The sequence below is a fragment of the Gambusia affinis genome, linkage group LG02 (genome assembly GCF_019740435.1).
Source record: "Gambusia affinis linkage group LG02, SWU_Gaff_1.0, whole genome shotgun sequence".
Lineage (NCBI taxonomy): Eukaryota > Metazoa > Chordata > Actinopteri > Cyprinodontiformes > Poeciliidae > Gambusia > Gambusia affinis.
The window spans coordinates 14,761,705-14,781,035 of record NC_057869.1 but is presented as its reverse complement, the minus strand read 5'-3'; the positions used below and the strand labels follow the sequence as shown (position 1 = coordinate 14,781,035).

The 19,331-nt window shown below is 38.5% G+C and overlaps 1 protein-coding gene across 6 annotated transcripts in view; it reads left to right on the top strand.

The window, feature by feature from the left end:
* The window catches only part of furina (furin (paired basic amino acid cleaving enzyme) a), an 81,464-nt gene that overhangs the window by 48,297 nt on the left and 13,836 nt on the right, over positions 1 to 19,331 (top strand). For all 6 annotated transcript variants that reach the window (XR_006372681.1, XM_044137816.1, XM_044137824.1 and 3 more), the window contains exons 5-11: positions 939 to 1,067; positions 1,185 to 1,261; positions 8,250 to 8,338; positions 12,002 to 12,174; positions 13,720 to 13,932; positions 17,581 to 17,681; positions 18,719 to 18,822. Coding sequence is in view for 5 of the 6 variants with exons in the window: in XM_044137816.1 (XP_043993751.1) it covers positions 939 to 1,067; positions 1,185 to 1,261; positions 8,250 to 8,338; positions 12,002 to 12,174; positions 13,720 to 13,932; positions 17,581 to 17,681; positions 18,719 to 18,822 (886 nt within the window). In the remaining variant the exon portion in view is untranslated. The remainder of the gene's footprint in view (positions 1 to 938; positions 1,068 to 1,184; positions 1,262 to 8,249; positions 8,339 to 12,001; positions 12,175 to 13,719; positions 13,933 to 17,580; positions 17,682 to 18,718; positions 18,823 to 19,331) is intronic.

Below are 19,331 nucleotides of genomic sequence, written 5' to 3'. Positions count from 1 at the left end.
GATTTTCCCATGTCTCATGGATGGAACATCTTGTCAAACCCTATCCTAAATTAAGATTACAACACATCTATAAAACCTACCAATATGGCTGTCAATCAAAGCCGATAGGCTAGAGGACTTTTAGTAAAGGAATATTGATGGACATATGGCTCTGATATTAGATTGAACATGTTTAATTATGTTTTAATTTATTTGAATGAGATAAAAAATGTCCCACTGATAAGCTGTCAATAAAACAAAGTTTTTGTCAGTTTGCTGAAATGATATGAGAAAGGAGATGCTCCTGCTTGACGGACACCATTCAGAATTAAAAACATCAGCCACAAAACGGCCTTTTTTCTTTTTTTGTTGCAGACTTACTCTGCATTGCAAATCAGAGTAAGTCTGCAAAATGAGAACTTTCAGTTTTAATTGATTTTTCTTCTTGATGCTTGGGATGTCAAGGATCTTACAAGGTTGTGGAGTAATTTAATTCTGTCTGATCGACCCAGGCTCACATGGTACTGTACTGAAATCCATGGGAGAAGTGCTCTGGATGACACGTCAGACACATTACTTTTTAATGGTTAACTCCGAGAGGAGGAGCTTTGAACCATTTGAAAGCCCAATGTGACTTTTGATGAAAGGTCAAGTTAAACGTCAAAAGCATGCAAATTGCATTCGGTGTGCCCTTACTCACCTCACTGTTACTTTACTTTGCTTGCTAGCTATAGGAAGTGTAGTCAGAGCAAGTGTGATACTGATATCCTTAAATATACACCCTTGATGCTCCTTATACCATCACTGCTTCCCTTTAAGTGGGAAAAATTCACACGGTAAAAGTTGTTTTCATTTCACCCAAAAAGGAAGTAATTCTTAAAATAATTACGTTGTCTCATGTTTTCTCCTCTGTTCCATAATGAGTTTTTTTCTCATATATCTGCCATCTTTGCTCTCAGTACAACCACAACCACCAGGACTTGAATGCCAAAGCTGCGTGGCAGTTGGGCTACACAGGTAAAGGAGTGGTGGTGTCCATCCTGGATGATGGGATAGAGAAGAACCATCCTGACCTGTCGCAGAACTATGTGAGTACATGGGAAAAAAAAATATGCACACACAAAATTTAACAGATTTTTGGTATACAAGTTAAAAAGAAATTAACCAACAGTTGATGACGCAAGCTGCTCTTCTGTCTTTTAAAGGACCCGGAGGCTAGTTATGATGTGAATGATGCGGACCCCGATCCTACGCCTCGGTACACGCAGCTTAATGACAACAGGTAGCTGTTTATACTGATCACAGTTTCATCTGTTCTCTTGCTTTGTGTCTTCTTCCCCTGGCCTACTATGCTGCTGCTTCTGTAAATGTGCCTCTGTTGGATACATGCTGAGAGGAAGTCCTGTTGCTCAATTTCTGCTTTCACCACACTTCTAGCGTGTAAATAATTGTCACCCAAAACTAAATAAAAAACCTTTTATCTGCTGGCGAATAAATACAAGTTTATTAAAGTAAATAGGTGATTTTTACTTATTAAATTTAGAAAGGTAAATTACTTACTTACGAATTTAGGAATTAGAAATGTTTATTTCTGATCATTTTAATGCTTGTCACTGGTTCTCTGAACTTAGACAATTACACAAAATCTGAAAAAAAAAAAAAGAGAGTAATTTTTAAAAGAGAAATGTCAGCCTACTGAAAAGTTGCAAAGCAACCTTCAGCTCCTGTTCTTGTCTCTCATTTTTCACTTGACAAGTATCCATAGATTCTGTTTGGGGTTTAGATCAGGCCAATTTGTTGGCCAGTGAAACTCAGTGATACCCTGGTCATTGAAGCGGGAATAGGTACTTTTGGGAGTATGAGCAGGTGCCAAGTCCTTCTGAAAAATGAGCAAAGCCTACAGCACGTCACCAGAGTGAGTCATGGATTGCACTGGCTTTGGACTACAGACACAACACTAGCAAGTGACAGAACTCCCTAAATCGCCCGTATTTCAGAAAAATTTACTATACACTTATACATTTCCCACCATACTTTTCGTCCACTTAATTTTCCCTTGATATGCTTGGATTTAGCACTACATGAGCAGCCATCTTCTTTGTAGAGGATCTCAATGATTACCTGATGAAATACTGGAGTTTTGTGGGACACTTTGTTTTTGGTTTTTGTTAGCTATGATCCATAATTATAAAATAACACCACTAAAAGTTTTAAAATTGACTACTCTGTAATTAACCTGAATATACAGTTCTTTATTTCCATTGCTGAAGTATTCAAAACGTTTAAAGACAATCTAATTAATTAAGATGAACTCTGAGACTCTAGAAAATCCTAAGTCTTTGGTACTTTCTGAACCTTTTCTTTGTTTCCATTGAGTGGTACATGCGACGTGGGTTTGTTGCTGTTCAGTAAGCTGTTTTATGGCCCAGTTTATTTAGGAGAGCATTTCTACCACCAACTGGGTCCCAAGTATAGGACCAGGTGAGGTTAAACCCAAATACCTTACTTTGTGTCATACTAATGCAACAGCAAATTTGACGCACTAGCATGTCTCATGCAGTGATGTTTTTCTGAACTGTGTTTTGTGATGCCATTAGCTACCGTAGCATTGTCCTGTGCACCTACAGCTGAAGTTGGCCCAGGAATAGTGCTGTAGGGTCGATTATAAAGACTGCTTTTTCAAAAAATAGAAAAATAAAATAGCCCACCGCATTGATCTGTACCACTCAGTGGAAACAGGACTCCAGTTTTCTGGCTTCCTAAAGCACCACAGTACCACCAAGACTCTCTTATAGTCTGAGAAAATTTGCTGTGGTATTAAGGTATTGCGTGTAGAAAACATAATTATTGCGGCGGTGTCTCCAGATGACATTAGGGCTTGTTTATCGCCACCATGGTGCCCTGCAGTGAATTGGATTGAATTAAGTTCATCAGCATTAATGAAACAGCAAATCTCTTGGCTCAGAAAGGTCCCTACTTGTCTCCCCCTCACCCTCGCTGCCTGCCCCTGTTTCTCCCCTTTAATTTCTGATTTGCAGTAATCTGCTGTTTGTTGGCCGCTGGCCCGGGAAACCTTTTTAAGGGGAGGCGCTGTGTGATTGCTGATGATGGGCAGAGAAGATTAGACTTTGGGAAAAAGAGGTGTATTGTAAGCTACAGATGGAAGATTGTTAGTATGTTTGTGTCATATCCTGGGACAGAGGGATGACAACCACAGGTCTGTGAATCTAATCCCACTACAAATAGGTTACTTCTTTATATTCACACATATCTGGGAGAAAAAGTTTGACAAGTAATGATCCAATACAAACAATAAACCATGGCTTTCTAGTGCTGACTAGTCGAGTGATTTTTTTTAAGACACTCTGGGACTGCTGTCCCAGAAAGTTATCCCACTATCATTAATAAAACCTTAAATGGTGGTATTCCTTGAGAAAGAGTTTATATAAAAATTCCTCCTGTGCACTTCCTCAAGTCAAAAATCTATGTCGAAGAAGGTTAAGCCCCTCCTGGGGTTCATGGTGGCCCAGAGCCCAGCAAAGACGTTTCTTATTGAGGTTTTCCTATATGTGGATTAACCTTCATTCTCCAGCTCTCACAAACAAACTCCAGCTCCTATCTGGAGCCACCCAGCCCTTTGTGGCTTCCATCTGGCTGGACCAGTTTAGAGGGAGAACGTTTGCATGTGTGCTTCTACATGTGTTTGTATGCTATACTGTACCATTAGTGCAGATCTACGTGCAAACAACCTGTGTGAGGGTTTGAATATGTGAGAGAGACTGTAACTGTCTGTTCTCTTCTGAAAGCTCAACTCTGTTCACTCCCATAAGGCTGCCTTTCTTTCACAGCATGCAAGCCGTGGAGAGCACGAGTCACCCTCATGTTTATCTAAAGCAGCATGTAATCTATAGATGTTTCTCTTTCCAGGCTCTTCTCTAAAAACCTATTTGAATGATTTTCAAATTGTTTTTGTGGGTGGAATTGCTTGTAGAACTGTATAAGTTAATATACATGCTGTATAAGTGCATTTAGTGTCAACTGTTGTAGTTTTAATTATATGTATATATTTAGATAATCTCCGACATATATAACAAGCATATAAAAGAAGTACTTGAAAACTCAGGAAGATTTTACAAAGCTGCAATCAAGTGATGCCTGACTTCCCTGGGACATGCTTGATTTATTTTATTTTGAAAGATTGGTTTCTTTACTTTGGATTTTTTAAAAATCACTGGCCCTTTTGTGCTGCAGACCAGCTCATTAGTTAACAGACAGGCCCATTAACTGACTCAAGAAGGAGCAGAGCAGAACACTTGTTCTAATTTACCTTTCAGGTTTAGTGAAGCCAAGGAACTATTGAACTGCAAATGCAACTTTCTACAACCTCGAAAACCTCGGATTCTTCAAAAGTTTTATCTTAATGTAATCAAGCTCTGAGGCGAGATTCATAAACATATGCTTTGTGTAAATCTTTAAATGTGGGAGTGCTGGTACGCTAAAGATAATAATTGGAGTGATGCTCTCTTAAAATCTGTGTATGAACATCCTGAATGTCTCAGGCCATTTCAGTAGCACAAGCATTAAGAATTTAATATTTCTAATCCTATGTAATCAAATCCTTCTTAAATGATTTCTGTTCCTCTTTTGTTTGTCTGCGCCAAGTTTTCACATTGAGTTTAAAGAGCAGGAGCCAAATTTAGATTTTGTGAGGTATAACCATAGATTTGCTCTGATTTATGATTCTTGGGTAAAGATCAGATTCTGTTATCTGCTTTTAAATCAGCTACATATTCCAATCTAAAACACTTTAACCTCAATGTTGTGTATAGGTTTATCCTGTCGTCTATAAACCCAAAATTGCATCAAAGAATTCTTCCCGTACCGGATCCGGTTCCTGGATTGTATCTGATGTTAATATTTCCCTTTTTTCTGCAGATCTCCTTCATAAACAGCTAAATAAGAGAGATCGTTTTCCCATTTTTACTCTTTAATGTACTATTTCTGCAGTTTGGATAAGGTTGGAAGACATCTGTTTTGCAGTACTATCTCCCTTACATGGGTTCTGTAAGGCTTTTATTTTGGTTAATCCTGGTAATTTGTCTTCTTTGGGTTATATTGTTCACCTCACTCAGTTATGTTCTGTACCAACAGTCCTCCATCAGAATGGTTCTCCATATGTTTAAACAAAACTTTTTATTTTTGTCATCAATAATGGTTACTATTGTTACACCATGTGCATCTAACAAGGCTGAAGAATATGTAGGAACCCAATAAGCGTTTGTTTTACTTTCTTTTTCCTTGAACTGCTCAAGATTCTGGTGTGAATGTGTTAGGACAGAAGTGTCTAAATACAAACCACATTTATCTTCCTGTTTCTTTCATCATCAGGATGTTGGGTGTAACATTTGTTGTGTGAAAAGAAAAGGTGTTGACCTTTTAGTCCAACGGTGCACTTACTGCTAGCATGTGTCAAAATTCGGGGGAATCCACACTGATTGATTCGTGTATCAGTTGTTTTTGACTGCATGAAGCACAGGAACAAGTCTTGTTAATTTTGGTGGAATAATAGTTTATCTGTCGTATGTTTGTGTCTCTACAAGTTTTATGCCTGTACAATTGTCTGAAATACTGGCCGCAGCTACATAAAACTGCAATATATAACCAAATATGCAGAAGGTGGGTAAGCAGTTGAATGTGGCTTTCTTTGTGAAGTGCGTAAGGGAATCCATCAGGCAGGTATTACAGAATTAATCAGGGTGACTTGTTAACGATTCCCACTCATCAGCTCATTGTTCCTCCTGACATCCATGCTTACTGGTGTGCATCCTGTGATGATCTTGTGCATTGTGCAGTCTGCTCAGCCACCACAGAGCAGTAGAAAATTTCCTCACATCTTGCCTTTTTTGTTGGAGGACTAGTTGTCCCCTGGGGGAACCATTAATAAACGCACATCCTGTTGACCGCTTCTGTTGTTCCCGATATTGTGCCGTAAAGATTTATAGTCTTTAGCCTTTGCTCCATAACAAATCGAATGAATAAAAATGAAAAAGAAAATCCTAAGACTGTGTTCATACAGTGAGATAATTGACTTTCTTTTGGCATTTAAAGGTCATTTTTAATTAAAATTACTTGGTGCCCCTTGGTCTTGAGATCTCAATGTAGCTTAAACAAGAGATTTTCTTTTTCTTTTTTTATTGCGCCGGTATTATAATTCTCTGCACCATCTCCATCATCAATAAGACTGGCATTCCAACCTTGCAGTGAAGAGCTGCAGACTTTAGGATCAATGCCAACATGTACCGATGGTTTTCTGGCAGAGCTTTGTGGTTAAGCACATTCCTGAAACCCTTTACTTTGGTTCTTTGCATGATTTGTCATCAGCGTATTTTTACTGCCCGGCCCAAAAGGTGAAAGCTTGACTAGATCTTTGTTACCTTTTATTTTGTCTGCATTGTTTCCTAACAATTACAGTATGCAGTGCGTCATTGATTTCTTGTCAGCGCTGCATTCATTTGTTTCACTGGTAGACTATTGATGATGGATTTGCTCCAGCCCATTAAAGGTTCTCAGTGGAGCTAAAATTCAGACTGTGCGGTGGCCTGATGATTAGTGACATTGCCATCCCCTGGCATATTTCTGATATAACCACCCTGTATGGTTGTTTAAGGAATCGGTCTCTAATTAAAGTGTTTTACTGTCAGATGTATCCTTGCTGCTTTCCTTGGCATTTAACAAGTGAGTGGGAGAAGTTAGAAGATATCATCTTGGATTGTTATATCGCTCCCAAGATAATTAGTTTGAGAGTACTGACAATGCAAGCAGTTTTTGCATAATAAGAGTGTAAAGTTTGACCTCTGCTAGTGTTGCTGCATTCTGTACATCGGCCTACTCAGGAAATGAATCTGTTAAAAACAGCTGGAAAATGGGTTTTGCTGACAATGAGAGGAATGGGTCTGTGCATGCCTGGCATCTGATCACAGACACCTTGGCTTCTGCTTATCAGCTGCATCACAAAAATAACAGATGCAGAGCAACATAATACCCCAAAGAGTATCAACCAGCACTTCCAGGAATGTTGTGATAAAGCTCAGTGGGAAATGACTCGGATGACATTTTTGTGTGAAGGTGTTTTTCTTTTTGAGTCTACAATGAGCTTTTATTTTTATTTTTTTATTCATACCCAGCCACCATGTTTCTCTCTGCATGCTTCAGTCAAGCCTCGTCTCCCTCTAAATAACATCCTGCGACATATTGAAGTCCTGGTGTTGCTGTTGATTGTAGCATTTACATTAGCCTTCGCCCTCTGAGCTCACCACTGTGTCTTAAGAAAACTCAGGGGAATGAAAAGTGAATTACAGTCCTCTGACCTTATGTCAGTATACTCGAGCTTTTTTATGCAACCAGAAATCTTGATTATAATTAGATGTCCCTGAAGATTCAGACCTCTTGTCTTTTTTTTTTTTTTTTTCTTTGTACAGTTCAAAATGCACCTTGGCAGCAGAATGCATTACAGATTAGTAACCGGTAATAGCCCCCCTGGCAGACTACAAGCTAAAACGCAGCTAAATGTCCTTACCCTGACATTATATGCAGAGTATTTTATCAGTGGAAGATGTTGGCTGCTGATGTTGTGTTTGATTATTTGGTTTTGGTTTGGCTCGTCAGCTAGTGTCTCAGCTGAGCCTGGCTGGCTCGGAGTGTTTCGTGAGCAGTGAATGAACGGCCTTGGATCCAGCTTTCCTGTCTAGGAATGGCTGCAGTCCAGGGAGACTCAGCTAAAGGTTTTAGGGCTTTAAACCTGTGTGTCCATCTGGCTGGGAAGGATACACACACCTGACTGCGGTGGGATCATCTGCCCTTCTAGCGCTCTTATTTTGGATCCCCACACTGTGGTGCCTGGAGCTAGCCCTTACCGCAGGGGCTCATGTTTAATGGAAATTGCAAGCCTAATTCACAGCTTCCTCGTTATTCAAGCTTGAGGCATTCCAAGGTTACTAATGCTACAGAGCTGGAGATAATGCACAATGGATTCCCCACACTGATGAATTTATTTGTTTAACAGTATCCATGCCAAGTACCTGTCTCCAAACGTTTGTATCGTCTCACTGTACAGCTTCACCACACCACATGATGGGAGATATCTTTTCTCATGTAACCTTTCAGAGACATGTATCCCTCTTTTGGCTGCATGTACAGTAACTGGTTGTCAGCAGGTTGACCAAATTTACGAGAATAAGGATTATCTGTTTCTTTTTCTTCTTTCTTTCCAGGCACGGAACCCGATGTGCTGGAGAGGTGGCGGCCGTGGCCAACAATGGGGTCTGTGGAATCGGCGTTGCCTATAATGCAAAGATTGGAGGTAAGAATTTGGTTTCTCAAAGCTTCGTCCCTGTTCTTTTTTGACTGCATGTTGAACAGCCTAATACTGAAATGAAATAGTAATCCTGCAGCACCTGATTTTCTTTTACTTCTTCACTGCATTTCTCAGACACAGCATGTCTCTAAATCTTTTTAAGCATCGCTGCAGCTGTGAGGATTGGCACGCTGCTGTAAGTGTATTGGTTTTGCAAGGAGTAACAGTCTTGAGAAGTGGTTCCTGAAATGACACAATACAACAGCCTTGATTCAGTTTGTGTGCATGTATTGTCAAACTCTCTTCTCTCAGTTTTTATCGATGTTTAGCAGAAATAGCCTGTGTAGATTTTGTGACCAGGGGTTTTAAATAACCTTCAGTGCAAAAGTATCATCAGCCGCATCCACTTTAATAATGTCAGACTAATTACGCTTTCACTTTATTTTAGCAAAAAAAAAAAAATTAAATACACCAGTGTGACTTGTGTGGGATTATTTTAAAATCATGTAATTTACAAATAATGCCTGGTGTGTTTCCAATGAAGGAACATTGAAGTCCACACAGTCATGTTAAAAATCAGTGTTTTACCATTCAAATAACTCAATAAAATCTGTTTAACTTGGTGGAAATATTCATTAAATGAATTCAGTGGAGTGAGTGATCTCATCAAGGATATTTTAATGGAATCTCTCCAGTAATATCCTCACATTCTATTGTTATGTTCTAAAATGCAAAGTTAAAACATCACAGCCTTTAATTATTGTGAGATATTTAAAAGAAACAGATATGCAGCTGCTGCATAGTTATTGCTCCTTCTGGGCATAAATTTTAGACTTTAATTGTTTAGTTCTGCGGATTATTACCAGCTTCCTTTGAGCTTAAAGTGATTTTACATCAGTTTCAGAGGGTAATTACAGTGAAATAATCATGTATGCATGGGAATCATCACCACTTCTTCCTCTTTTCACTAAACAGACTTGGGAAGCAGGATTGGCCAAGTTGAATTAAATCTGTTCTAACTTTGAACAGCGTTTGGACTGACTTTAGATAGCTGTTAAATAACAAACGCTATAAAATTGCCTTATATTAAAACCATTATTTGTCTGACTTCATTGTTTTAAATCATGTTTTGGACTGGACTGCTGTTGCGGTGGGAGATCTATATCCCCAGATAGTAACAGCAGCATCTCTCCTGCAGGAGGAGGAACTGCTAAGCATCAGCAGATGTAATTTATGTAAACCACAGAGTTTTGTACCTCACAGCGTACACGGACACAGCTGACAGATGGAGTAGAATAAAATAAATTCAAGGAAGATGAGTTCCACAGGAAAAGCATTTTGGGTTGCTGAGTTGAAATGCACCTTTCCTCTGTGCTGTGCTGATGTTGTCAGAGAAAAAGGAAGCGACAGAAATTCGATAACTGTTGTACTGCAAATCTAAATACATTTTCTTTTTATTAAAGACAATGCATGAGGTGCAGGACATTTCTTTTACAAGTTGTTGCAGGGAGTAAAGCAAAATCTATTAAAACCCACATATGGGAGCCTGCTTTTGGTATGCCTAATAACAAAAAATAAATAAATAAATCACAATTTGTTATTTTTGTACTCTAATTAATGCAGAATTTTTTTAAGTTACCATAACAATAAACTGAGCACTGTATGAAGCACATCTGGCTGTTTACTACATAAGACTTTCAACTATGGAAAAATAATTCATGAAATAATGTAATCTAATTGTCATGTATGTATTTATTTATTTATTTTTTGACTGTTCTTTATAAATTCACTTTATTTGTAGCTTTCTGATTAACTTTGGTTTGTTTGCATCTGCAAAATGAAGTGCGAATCTGGTTCAATTTACTGCTCTAATCCCGTCTTTAGAGTCAAGTACCGTTTCCTTTGTTTGATGAATGCTTTGTCTTGGATGTCTTCTTAACTCTCAAGGAGATTTCACTCAAGATTCAACAGATCTCATTCTTTTGGTATTTCTTTTACAACCATCTCGAGTACAGACAAAAATCCATAGTTACTGTTTGAATAATGGTGCTGGCTCTAAATTGAAATGATAGCAGATGTACACTAGCGGCATTTCCTTCCATTCTGAATGTTCTTTACATGAAAGACATGTAGGTTACTTAATTTATAACACATGTTAATATCCATATCAATCACTAAGGGGAAACATTTGAGGTTTTTCCTCATCTGAGCTACTTCCTTATTGAAAAGTGAACCATATTTTTGCCCACATTTTGAGTCATTATGTTGTGAAGTTGTTGAAGCGTTTGAAGTTATTGTCCAGTTGCATGACCCAGTTTGGACCAGGCTTTAGCTGTTGGACATACTTTTAAATTCAGAGGGGTTTATAGTTGAAACCAGCTACAACCTTTGCAGGGTCTTGTGACTTCAAAAAGAAATTTAAAATCATCACTCCTCCGCATTTATTGATGCTTGGTGTTTGTTCTTCTCTGCAGTGATTTGTTTTTACGAAACTCAGAGCTGTGTATTATAGTTTTAATCTCTCCTGTTTAGTCTGTCAACAGGATTTTTTTTATTTTTTTTTGCCTGAAGTTATGTAGTTTGTTCATGCACAGCTTTGGAAAGCTAAGTCTTCCTGTCATCTCATTTTCTACCAGATGTTTTCTTCCGGCTACTCTATCAAACTTGAGGATAGAAATCCCTAAGTGAGGCGAGGGAGAGAGATATGTAGATTATGCCGTTTTGTGCAGTGCTTTGTTAGCACTGATTGGCTTAGATGTCTTTTCCAACGAACACTAATTGTTTTATTAAATATTTTTTTTACTTGTGAGTAGATACTCATGATAGCAGCATAACATGCGACTGTAATATTGTTGTGATTAGCCAACATTATCTTCATTATTCTTTTTTTTTTTTTTCGGAGTCCTCACAGCTCTTGATGGTATTTAGCATCTCTGTCACTAAAACCTATATCAAATAATAACTGACCAAATATAATACGAACCTGCAAAGTAAAATTTTCTGAGAAGCATAGTTATTATATTTAAGCGTTACAAATGTAAGCCTTGATCATCAAAAGTATCATAAATAAAATATATAGCACTAGGAGAGCAGTGAATGCTTGTAATTCACAAGCTTCTCTTTTTAAAGAGTAGCTAAAGTAAATCATAATCTAACTTATTGTGATGCATCTGTTAAGAGACTTTATAGCATTTTAAAATGCCTGTAAAAGCCATCCTTGATTTATAAGCAGCATCAAGAGCGCCTCTAAGATTGCTGAAGTTTTTACTCCTTGTCATTTCGTTGACTCATCTTAATGCACCAAAGCAGCAAACTGCCAGAACTTTTGCCATTTATAGAGGTTCTCACTGGCTGACGATGAGTTAATCGGATTTCCTGGCTGCTGCTTATCCCCCTAATTGCAGTGATAATATTAAATATGTAATCAGCTTTTTTACACACTGCTTCGGCAGCTTGGCTTAGTTTTTATTAACTAAATAACGTTAATGAAATGGGGTCATGTGGTGTTCAACTAAAGTTGGATTAACCCTGTTTGAAGACAGGGGATCTTTGACTATAAATCCTATAAAGTTGGTGATTTGTGTGCATTAAATATTCATATAAAACTATCATTTCTGCTTTCAATGAGAAGTGCTTAAAGAAAATCTATTGCTGTGAACCTGGCTGCAGGAGTACGCATGCTGGATGGAGAAGTGACTGACATGGTGGAGGCCCGGTCTCTCAGTCTGAACCCACAACATATCGACATCTACAGCGCCAGCTGGGGCCCAGAGGACGACGGAAAAACAGTCGATGGACCCGCTAAACTGGCCAAAGAAGCCTTTCTTCGAGGAGTCACAGAGGTGGGTGTATGATTGTGTCTGTGTGGGGCAGAATTATTTACTGCCTCTGTATTGCCTCCTTTCACCAGTAAGTAATTGAACTGTTCAGGCATGAGAGGACACCAGCAAGAGGGACTAAGCAGTTTTTGACCCTGGCCATCCCGAATGGGAAGAAATGTCCTCTAAAAGCCGCCAGTGAGGACAATCAGGGAGAATGGGAAAACAAAAAACTGTCTCCAGAAGGTTCTCCCCTCTTCTCCCCATTTGTTTTAAAGCAGTGTTGTCACCTGAAGAACTGTTTTAGGTATTTTTGAAAGACTATTTATTATAATAAAGGTGCCTTTCCTGCAGCTTTGAATTATTAAATATTCCCAATTAATCTCTAATGTCTATGTATATGCACAAACATTGGAGATTTCAGGAGATTAATGCTGAAAGCCAGTCTGTCAGCGTCTTAACAGTAACAGTCTGAATATTAAACATGAAAGGATGCATATTGTGATGTCGACAGTCTTGTTGCTGATCGCAGCTCTTTGAGAAATGAACAAGTCAACAGAATTATAAGAATACAGATTGCTCCTCACACTGTCTCTGCTCGCTTTGTCTCTTGCTGTGAGGCTGTAGGATTCAAAGCATGTCCCATAAAGCTGATTGGAAGCGCTGACACTGACTACTAAGATAATTGGCACTCTGACAGCGCTGTCAGATAGTGGAGTGGGTGGTGCATCACTGGAATTGATCAACACATGGAGAGATGGTGCCATTCAATACAATAAAGCAGCTCTTAGATGAAAATTATTGCACTTTAAAGGCTGAGAGGTTAGATGATTTATTACAATGAGCTGTTGTCATTTTGAGTCGTTATGTATTGCATTGCTGTCATGCGATACTTAGCTCTTTGCAATTTACTGAGTGACCACCTTGGCCCCGGCGATGTACACTGGGTTTTAATGGGACCTCTTTGAGGGACGGCCCAGGATACAGGATATAGGTTTCTGAGGACCTGTAGTCACCCTCCTGTAAGTGGGATTCTTTTTAAAGTTTGAATGAGAATCTCTTCTTTGTCGTTGGTCTGTGATGTAATTAAGTAAAAGGATGTGTCTTCAGTAGGGTAGGCATTTATCGTATCATTTATTGTGATAAATTTCTTGAGAATTTTGATTTCTTGTTGTCGCAATAAATTCCAATTTATGATGTTTAAAACCCCCCAAAACTGTCCATATTGCTATGATTGACAACTTTACTATTTTTTCTGCTGTTGGTCCAATGAAAGTATCAATAAATGGCAACAAATGTGAGATACAGTTACCATGGGTAGTGTAGCGATACGAATCACACTTGTTTATGTGGCAGGTGTTGTAAAGAAGCACATTACAAATGGGAATCTTTTTCAAGATGATTGCTTTTTTTTAGTTTTCTAAAAAAGGATGTGATAAATAGTTCTTATTGTCCCTTTCACTGTTATCACAATACTATTGCAAAATATCTTGATAAAACCTTTAAGTCTGCATCACCCGCTGCTGGTGTTCAGCGTTTTTATGTTTTTTTGTGATTTCTGCTCCTCAGGGTCGTGGCGGTTTGGGCTCCATATTCGTGTGGGCCTCTGGGAACGGAGGAAGGGAGAAGGACAGCTGTAATTGCGACGGCTACACCAACAGCATTTACACTCTGTCCATCAGCAGCACCACGCAGAACGGCAATGTCCCCTGGTACAGCGAGGCCTGCTCCTCCACCCTCGCCACCACCTACAGCTCGGGGAACATCAATGAGAAACAGATTGTGAGTTGGGGCCGAGGGCAGCGTGTCCTCTGCGTTTGTCTGCCTTTTCATGTTTCTGTTGCACAAGAGCTTTGACTTTACTTTGAGTTTCTCCATCCTTTCTCTGCTGACTGGTTTCAAAGCGGACCTGCTGTCATTCCTGAAATATTTGACTAGATGGAGGCTTTGGATTTAAAAAAAATAATAATTAAATTTTTGCCTTTAGCAACCGGATAAATAAAAAAAATATATTCCAGCTACAAGGCGCTTAGTGTGAAGCCTTCAATAGTGCAGAAAGTGAAGTTTCAATTTCCTTCTCCCAGAGATAGTAACAGATAATATTCAGATATTAGCAGGGAACGCAAACTGTTTTTGTTGCTATAGTGTGTGAACTTGTTTGGACTGTTTCAATCTAGACATAAAAAGGCTTTTGGAAGGTGATTATTTTGTCTTCATGTTCGTGGAGATATTAAAAGCAGATGTCCACACTCTGTATATTTAAATATTTTCTCTGCTTGTTTTCCCCATAATGAATTGCTGAGTGACCATGTTTCCATGTTTTCGACCACTTCAGTGTTTGAGAAATCTGAATAACCAGAATTCTTTATCAGTGAGTCAGACGCTTTATCTGCCATGTTTGTTTTGATAAACACAGCGGATGTGTGCAACACACACAGACGCACACAGATTCTGCTGCGGACTTCAGACAGGGAACTATCTTCACAGACAGTAATTTGGGGGAAAGAAGTTTGACCTATGTTTAAATGGCAAAAAGACAAACGGATTGTTTTCATCTTCGATTACACCGGTGAGTCGCGGCCTTGCTTTAAGTCTGCAGTCCAGTCCTGTTTGCTACCAGAGTCAGAGATTAAACCTCAGATTGTTTCTCTGTCTGCAACAAAATTAAACAAGGGTGTTGCTCTTCTGAGGATGTTTAGAGGACGATGCAGAGAAGCACAATCACTAGGGAAAAGTTGTTTTTCCTCTTAATTGAGAGGAGTGATTCTAAATGGGTTCAGGCATCCAGTAAACCTGACATTTCTTAGCGTAGGAGTGTCCAAATTGACTGACAGGAAGTAAATGTAGACAGATTATATCTGTTGAATGTCTTGGAAATGCCTCGGTGTCCCTTCGGAAAAGCAGGGTTTGCCTAAACCGGATTCAAATTTCAAGACAGACAAAAATGGATGGATGAAGAATGTAAACTGATGTACACTTTCATTGACATGTTATCTATCAGTATGGATGAATACGGTAAATGTTTTTAAAAATGATAAGTCGTGACTTAAGTGATCAGATATGGTTTGGTTGTTGCTAATTTTATGATTGAAAGAGAGGAACTAGATAAAATACTATAAATGTACATTTATAATTGAATATGTACATGTATTTCCTGTTTAATGTAATTCTAAACAGTAGAAAATACTCACTCATTTTAAAATCAATCACTTTGGATATTTACCTTATTAGCAAGTAAATAAACTTTTTAACAAGTTTTTTTTTTTTTTTAGTACATTAACCCATCGTCAAATTTATTGCTGCAGCTTTTTTTCCATTTCAACTAACAGTTAATTGTTGCAATTGCTACATACCTTTTCTTCAGATCTTGTGCTGTTTTGAGTCATTAAAAAGTTCATAGCAAACTGCTGGAGCTCTATCCATCAAATCTGTTTCTGCTTAACATTCTTGTGACAAGCATTAAATCTATTTCTTACACATGCAGACACATACCCGTACGCACACACACACACACACACACACACACAGACTGCCTCTTTATAGCATGCAGCCATACAGCGTGAAGAGCTTGACAGGCAGCCGATGACAACTTCATGACATGTGGCTGGTCCCTTAATGTGTCTGTGATGTACCGACTTAATTATGATGTCACTCATGAACTTTGAAATAAAGAGCTGGAGAGCTGGAGAAGAGGAGAGATGTTGACATCTGTGAGGTTATACCAGAGAGAATATTTTCATCTTAAGATTTTTTTTTGTTTTGCTTTGGAAACCAAACATGAAACCAAATGAAGCAAGGGGGAGCTTCTAGAAATATCAAAACTATCCCAGTTTTTATTTCTTTTTTTTAAATAATCATTCTGTAAAGCCTGCGGAAATATCTCCTGCTTTTATTTTATCAGTCTTCTTCAGTAACAGGCAGACTTCTTCTTTTGCATCATCCTGCAGGACAGCAGGCTTTTCACATGTAAGACTTCTGACATATGAAAAGTCTTTTTTTTTCGTATCATTGGAGTCAGAGATTTCTTTGAAAAAATTCTCTGCTTCTGCAGCAACATACTTTTTATTCTTGCGGTGGGAGATATTAAAATCTGGGAGCTGGCCAGTGAATCCACAACTCTCTGCTGTGGATCACTTAGGGGATGTCTGCTGAAGCAGTTCATTCTAAAAGGAGACTCTCTTAAAGAGAAGGAGAGCACTTGCTTTCTGCGGTTTGATTTTCTAGCTGGCGGCTTTTTACTTTTAACCTTCTGCTTCTTTATGCATTTGATGATTCTTGCCTCCAGCAAATACAAGCAGTATGGGATAACATATGAGAATGTGGTGAGGAGCAAAGGATTTTATTCATGTTACAGAGACCAGTTCCAAGTAATCTGGTTATTTGAAGGGGATCCTGCAAATACATTTTTAGGGCGCAAATCAGCTTGTACGAATATTTAGCGTTTGTAATATAGCATTATTATAAAGTATACTTGCACTAACTTGCCTGAATGCATTTAGATTTATAAAACCATTCTACATATTGTTTCAAATTCAAAGTTAACCGAAAAACAAAAAGCAGTTTTCAGATGATGATTTTATTAGAGGAACAAAGCTTTCCAAAGAAACCTGTCCCTTTTTGAAAAATTAGTTGCCACTTTTTTAAACCTTTAACTGTGACTAGCAACATTGATTACGTTTCCTGGGCCACACCCAGACTTATTTTTTGTAGGCCTTTCTAATAAAGAAAAATACTTAAATATAACCTTTCTGGTGACATGAAGTAGCCTAAAAGATCTTAAAACGCATGATATCACGCACTTATCTAAAGAGATCACAGCTTTTTAGGAAAATATACATTAACATGACAGTCAAACATATTGATGAGAGTGTAATGATCTCTGGCTATATTGCTGTTTCAATATTTGGATGACTTGCCAGAGTTGGATCCTTTACTTATTATCAGAATGTTCACTCATTGCTTTGTGACCTTAAAATCAAGCACAATTGGGTTAAGCAGCAAGATAGTAATCTGAAACACACTGTTAGGTGCGTAGCTCAAAAATGTGACAGGCTTTAAAATGGCTTAGTCAAAGCCTAGACCTACATCTGATTGCTTTGGTGTGGTATGACCTTTGAAGCAAGTATGACCAAGCCATCACTTATGGAAAAGTGTCGGAAGTAAAACTATAACAAAACTGGGTCATAATTTCCCCACAGTGACGTAAAAAACCTCGTCTGTTACCATAAACTCTTGATGCCAACACAGGTGGCACAGCCAGTTTTTAAAGAAAACACTTTTGTGCTGATTCTCTGTGTTAGTTCAATTTAGTTTGAAACTTTTAAGTGAGACAAGATGGCAAAAAAAGAAGCAAATGTAAGGCAGCTAATATATTTTCACAGCACTATAAGAGCGGAGCAATCTGTTCAGCGTTTTGCTTCTCTTCCTTAGATAACAACAGACCTCAAGTCCAAATGTACCGACTCTCACACTGGCACCTCTGCCTCCGCCCCACTGGCTGCTGGGATCATCGCTCTCGCCCTAGAAGCCAAGTAAGTGTTTATCACCAGTTTTCTATGAGTTTGGACCATGAGCTGCACTGCCTCATTTAAATTCTGGCATATTTATTTGATTCAAATTAATCTAATGTACAAGAAGAAAACAAAAATGTGTACACAACGAGCTCGTTAAGTTGTGCATTAATTTTTATAAGGACATTTGGAGAGTTTTTGGTTTGAGTAAATTAGATTTCAAAGCAGCTTGAATTAATGGCCACATGTTATCAGTTCCTGCCATGTGGCTCGAAAACTCCTGACAGCAAACGCTTCATTAAAAAAGTGTGAATATTTTAAAAAGAGTAATAAATTGATACGTTTTCAAGCCTTCATGTTGAATTATGTCACCTCTGCTTGTTTTGCCAGCATTCCTTTTAATGCTGTTTTTCTATTTTTTAAAATTAAAATATAAAGTTATTTAAGCCGTCTGCCGCATATTTAAATTGTGCTTTTACAAATAGCTCGGAGCACTAATCATTCTTATCTGGTCACCCAGCACTAATGGACGGTCGTAAAATATGTTCAGCACAAGGCTGGATGTAAGTAATTAGTCTTGCAGCAGAGTGAAATGATTGAGGGGAAAAACTGTAGATGGAAATGAATTTGATGAGAAAGGATTTAGCTGGAGTTTAAGTCATTTAAGCCAAATCCACAATAAAAAGCAATAATGAATTTAAAGCTTGTATGAAATTAATGAAAAGGAGACAAATCAGGCTCTGACTGTGTTTACCCCCTTTTTGCCGGTTAAATCTTAAGTGTTCTCCAGGAATGAAGAACAATAGAGACTCATCAGTTTTTCTTTGTTTTGCCAAAGGGCTGAAATGAGCCTCAACCCACACGCTGGCTGAAGATTTAAGAGACTGCCTGGACACTGAGCTCATTGTTTATAATTATCTGTCCACCTGCAAGTTAAAACTGTAGCCTGATCTTGGGAGCTCCAGCTTGATTTACAAGCCCGAGCGTATATTATTATACATGTTAGCCTGTATGTGCCTTTTTTTTTACGTGCTAACATCCATTTCCATTTGTTCCAGTAAAAACCTCACCTGGAGGGACATGCAGCATCTGGTTGTGCGAACTTCTCGGCCTGCTCACCTGCTCGCCAGTGACTGGAGAACCAATGGAGTTGCACGCAAAGGTACAGAAATATAATCTATTTTTGTTTGGTCAGTTTTAAATCAATCAGAGATTAGTTTGAGTTACATCTACTTTTCAGAGAAGTATGACCAAATGTGGGTATTATAAGAGAGTTGCAGAGAAAAAGCCATATTCTTTCGCATAATATGAGGCTGGTAGACTCTCAATTGGGGTCAAGAAAAAAAGTTTGCCAAATTGCCAGAAAAAAAAGTACAGCAACGAGTGTCTGTAGGCAACAGTGAAGCATGGTCCTTGTTCCTTACAACTTTGGTGCTGCATTTGATTTGGTCACAATATTTGGTGGACTCGAGGCTGACAGACGCAGCAAGATAATCGTGCATTGTCCAATTCTATCAGGAAGGCATGGAAGAGCTGAGAAAGCTTACATCCAGAGGAAATCTGTGGTTAGTTCTGAGAGGTGTTTGAAACAACCGACCCAGTGCGCTTCTTCAAAACACTTGAAGAATACCTTGAAGAGTTGATGCTGTCGTAATGAGTGATTACACCAAA